At 47.0% G+C, this 2,065-nt stretch overlaps 1 protein-coding gene across 1 annotated transcript; it reads right to left on the reverse strand.

The window, feature by feature from the left end:
* Positions 1–1,089: 1,089 nt before the first annotated feature.
* LOC128504734 (40S ribosomal protein S3a-like) lies at positions 1,090–1,586 on the reverse strand (the record flags this gene model as incomplete). Its single annotated transcript, XM_053474920.1, has 1 exon — positions 1,090–1,586. A coding segment is annotated over one exon (474 nt), but the record flags the coding sequence as incomplete, so codon positions are not given.
* Between the last annotated feature and the right edge of the window lie 479 nt (positions 1,587–2,065).

The raw sequence follows: 2,065 nt of genomic DNA on the forward strand, positions 1-2,065 counted from the left end.
AGGGGTGGCTGCCGGTGATGCCCCGTCATACTCCAGATCTCCGGTATCGTATCCGCGGTTTTGTATCCGCCATGATGATTCTCCATGTAAGTCACTGTGTGGGCTACTGTGCATGCACATGAACAGGTCAAGCGGATGCGCACACATTCCGAAACCTTTTCCGCAACCAGTGTTTTCGGCCACTGCGTGTGAGGACACACGGCTTAGTGCAACCTTCAAGTGTTACCCGCAACCTTGTCCGCAACCAGCTATGCGTATGCAGGTGAGGCTGTAGATGTGTATGTAAGTGTCCAACGTTAGAGTGCCACAGAGCCACTTTAACACCATCCACTAGCACACACAAGCAGAGCCACACTGCGTACTTACGCACAGAAGTCATCATGAGGATTCGAACCAGCGATCCATTGTATGTCAGGCAGGCAACTATACCTTCACGCCACCAAGCAGCCGACTGCGGTTTCTCGCCGTGGATATATGACCCTGTTTTCTCCCGACTGACATATACTTATATATACACGCCCCTATTCTAAAACAATATATTCATCAGGATCCGAACCAGCGATCCTTGGTACGGAAGGCAGTTTACTTAACCTTTACACCACCAGGCAGTTGGTTTTGCGTTCTCGCCGTGGATATATGACCCTGCTTTCTCCCGACTCACATATACTTATATATACGCCGCTATTCTAAAACAATATATACACCACAGAGGATCCATCAGGATTCGAACCATCAATCATTGGTAGGGAAGGCAGGTTACTTTTCCTTTACACCACCAGGCAGTTGGCTTTGTGCTCTCGGCGTGGAAATATGTCACTGCTTTCTCCTGACTCACATATACTTATATATACGCCCCTACTCTAAAATAACATAGACACTCTGTAAACATTAACACCACAGAGGAGCCAGCAAGAGTCGAACCAGCAACCCTTGGTATGGTAGGCAAGTTACTTTACCTTTACACCACCAGGCAGTTTGCGTCCTCGGCGTGGATATATATATATCTACATTTTATATATATATATATATATATATATATATATATATATATATATATATATATATATAAAAATATATATTTTCTTTACAGGCTCTAATTCAGATTATGCATCTCAGACAGATTCCTGAAGTGGGGGTTCATATCCATCAGCCCGCTCTACTTTGGCGCCTGTCTCATCTCCTGCAGGCTTCCCAGCACCACCGCCTTCACCATGTAGTTTCATAAGTTTGCCCAGCTCAAACTTTGGCTTTTTCAGCATCTTCACTTTGCGTACATACACATCATGTAGAGGATAGATGGACTGGCAGGCCTTTTCAATGTCTTTGCCGATACTGTCTGGAATTAGCTTGTTAACAACTTCTTTCAAGTCATTTGTCTGCACTTCACGAGTCATGATTTCCATCATCTTCTTGCGGATCTGACGCACTTGCTGATGCTGGGCATAAGAAGTCTTTCTAATCTGGTTGTTACGCTTTTTGGTGAATCCAACACAGAATAGGCAAAGTAGGTAGCCATCTGTGGTCTTCACATCAACGTGAGCCTCTCTGCATGGATATATGACCCTGCTTTCTCCTGACTCACATATACTGATGCCCACGTAGTCTGCATGGAACGGAGGGGGCCCTGACAGGGGTGCAGAGCAGGGCTAGGTCAGGGGGTCAAAGAAAGTTCAACGGGGAGGGGGAGGAAGTGAAGGGGGTACATAAGGTTGGTGCGTAAGAATGTTCTGGGCTTTTTGTTGTGCCAGCCTACCCGGTTCTGTGTTTCGTTTCAGGATTCTGTCACAGCCGGGGGGCGGTAGCTTGCCAGGTTGCCGGGGGGTGTTATGTGGTTATTGCCACTGGTGTTAAAGTGTCGGTGGGAGGTTCCTGGCTGGGCAGTTGCTGGAACCTCAGGTGGGGGAGGGGCATCATGGTATGCCCTCCCATAAGGTGATGCTTACAGTTTGGCCCCGGTTGGTCCTGGCAAGCTTTCGGGTGTTTTATTGTATTTGGGTCATTGCCGTGTTAATGCACCTTCGTAAATGTTTACAGGTTGCGTGGCATTGACGTTAATAAATCGTCT

The sequence above is a fragment of the Spea bombifrons genome, chromosome 9, assembly GCF_027358695.1.
Source record: "Spea bombifrons isolate aSpeBom1 chromosome 9, aSpeBom1.2.pri, whole genome shotgun sequence".
Classification (NCBI taxonomy): domain Eukaryota; kingdom Metazoa; phylum Chordata; class Amphibia; order Anura; family Pelobatidae; genus Spea; species Spea bombifrons.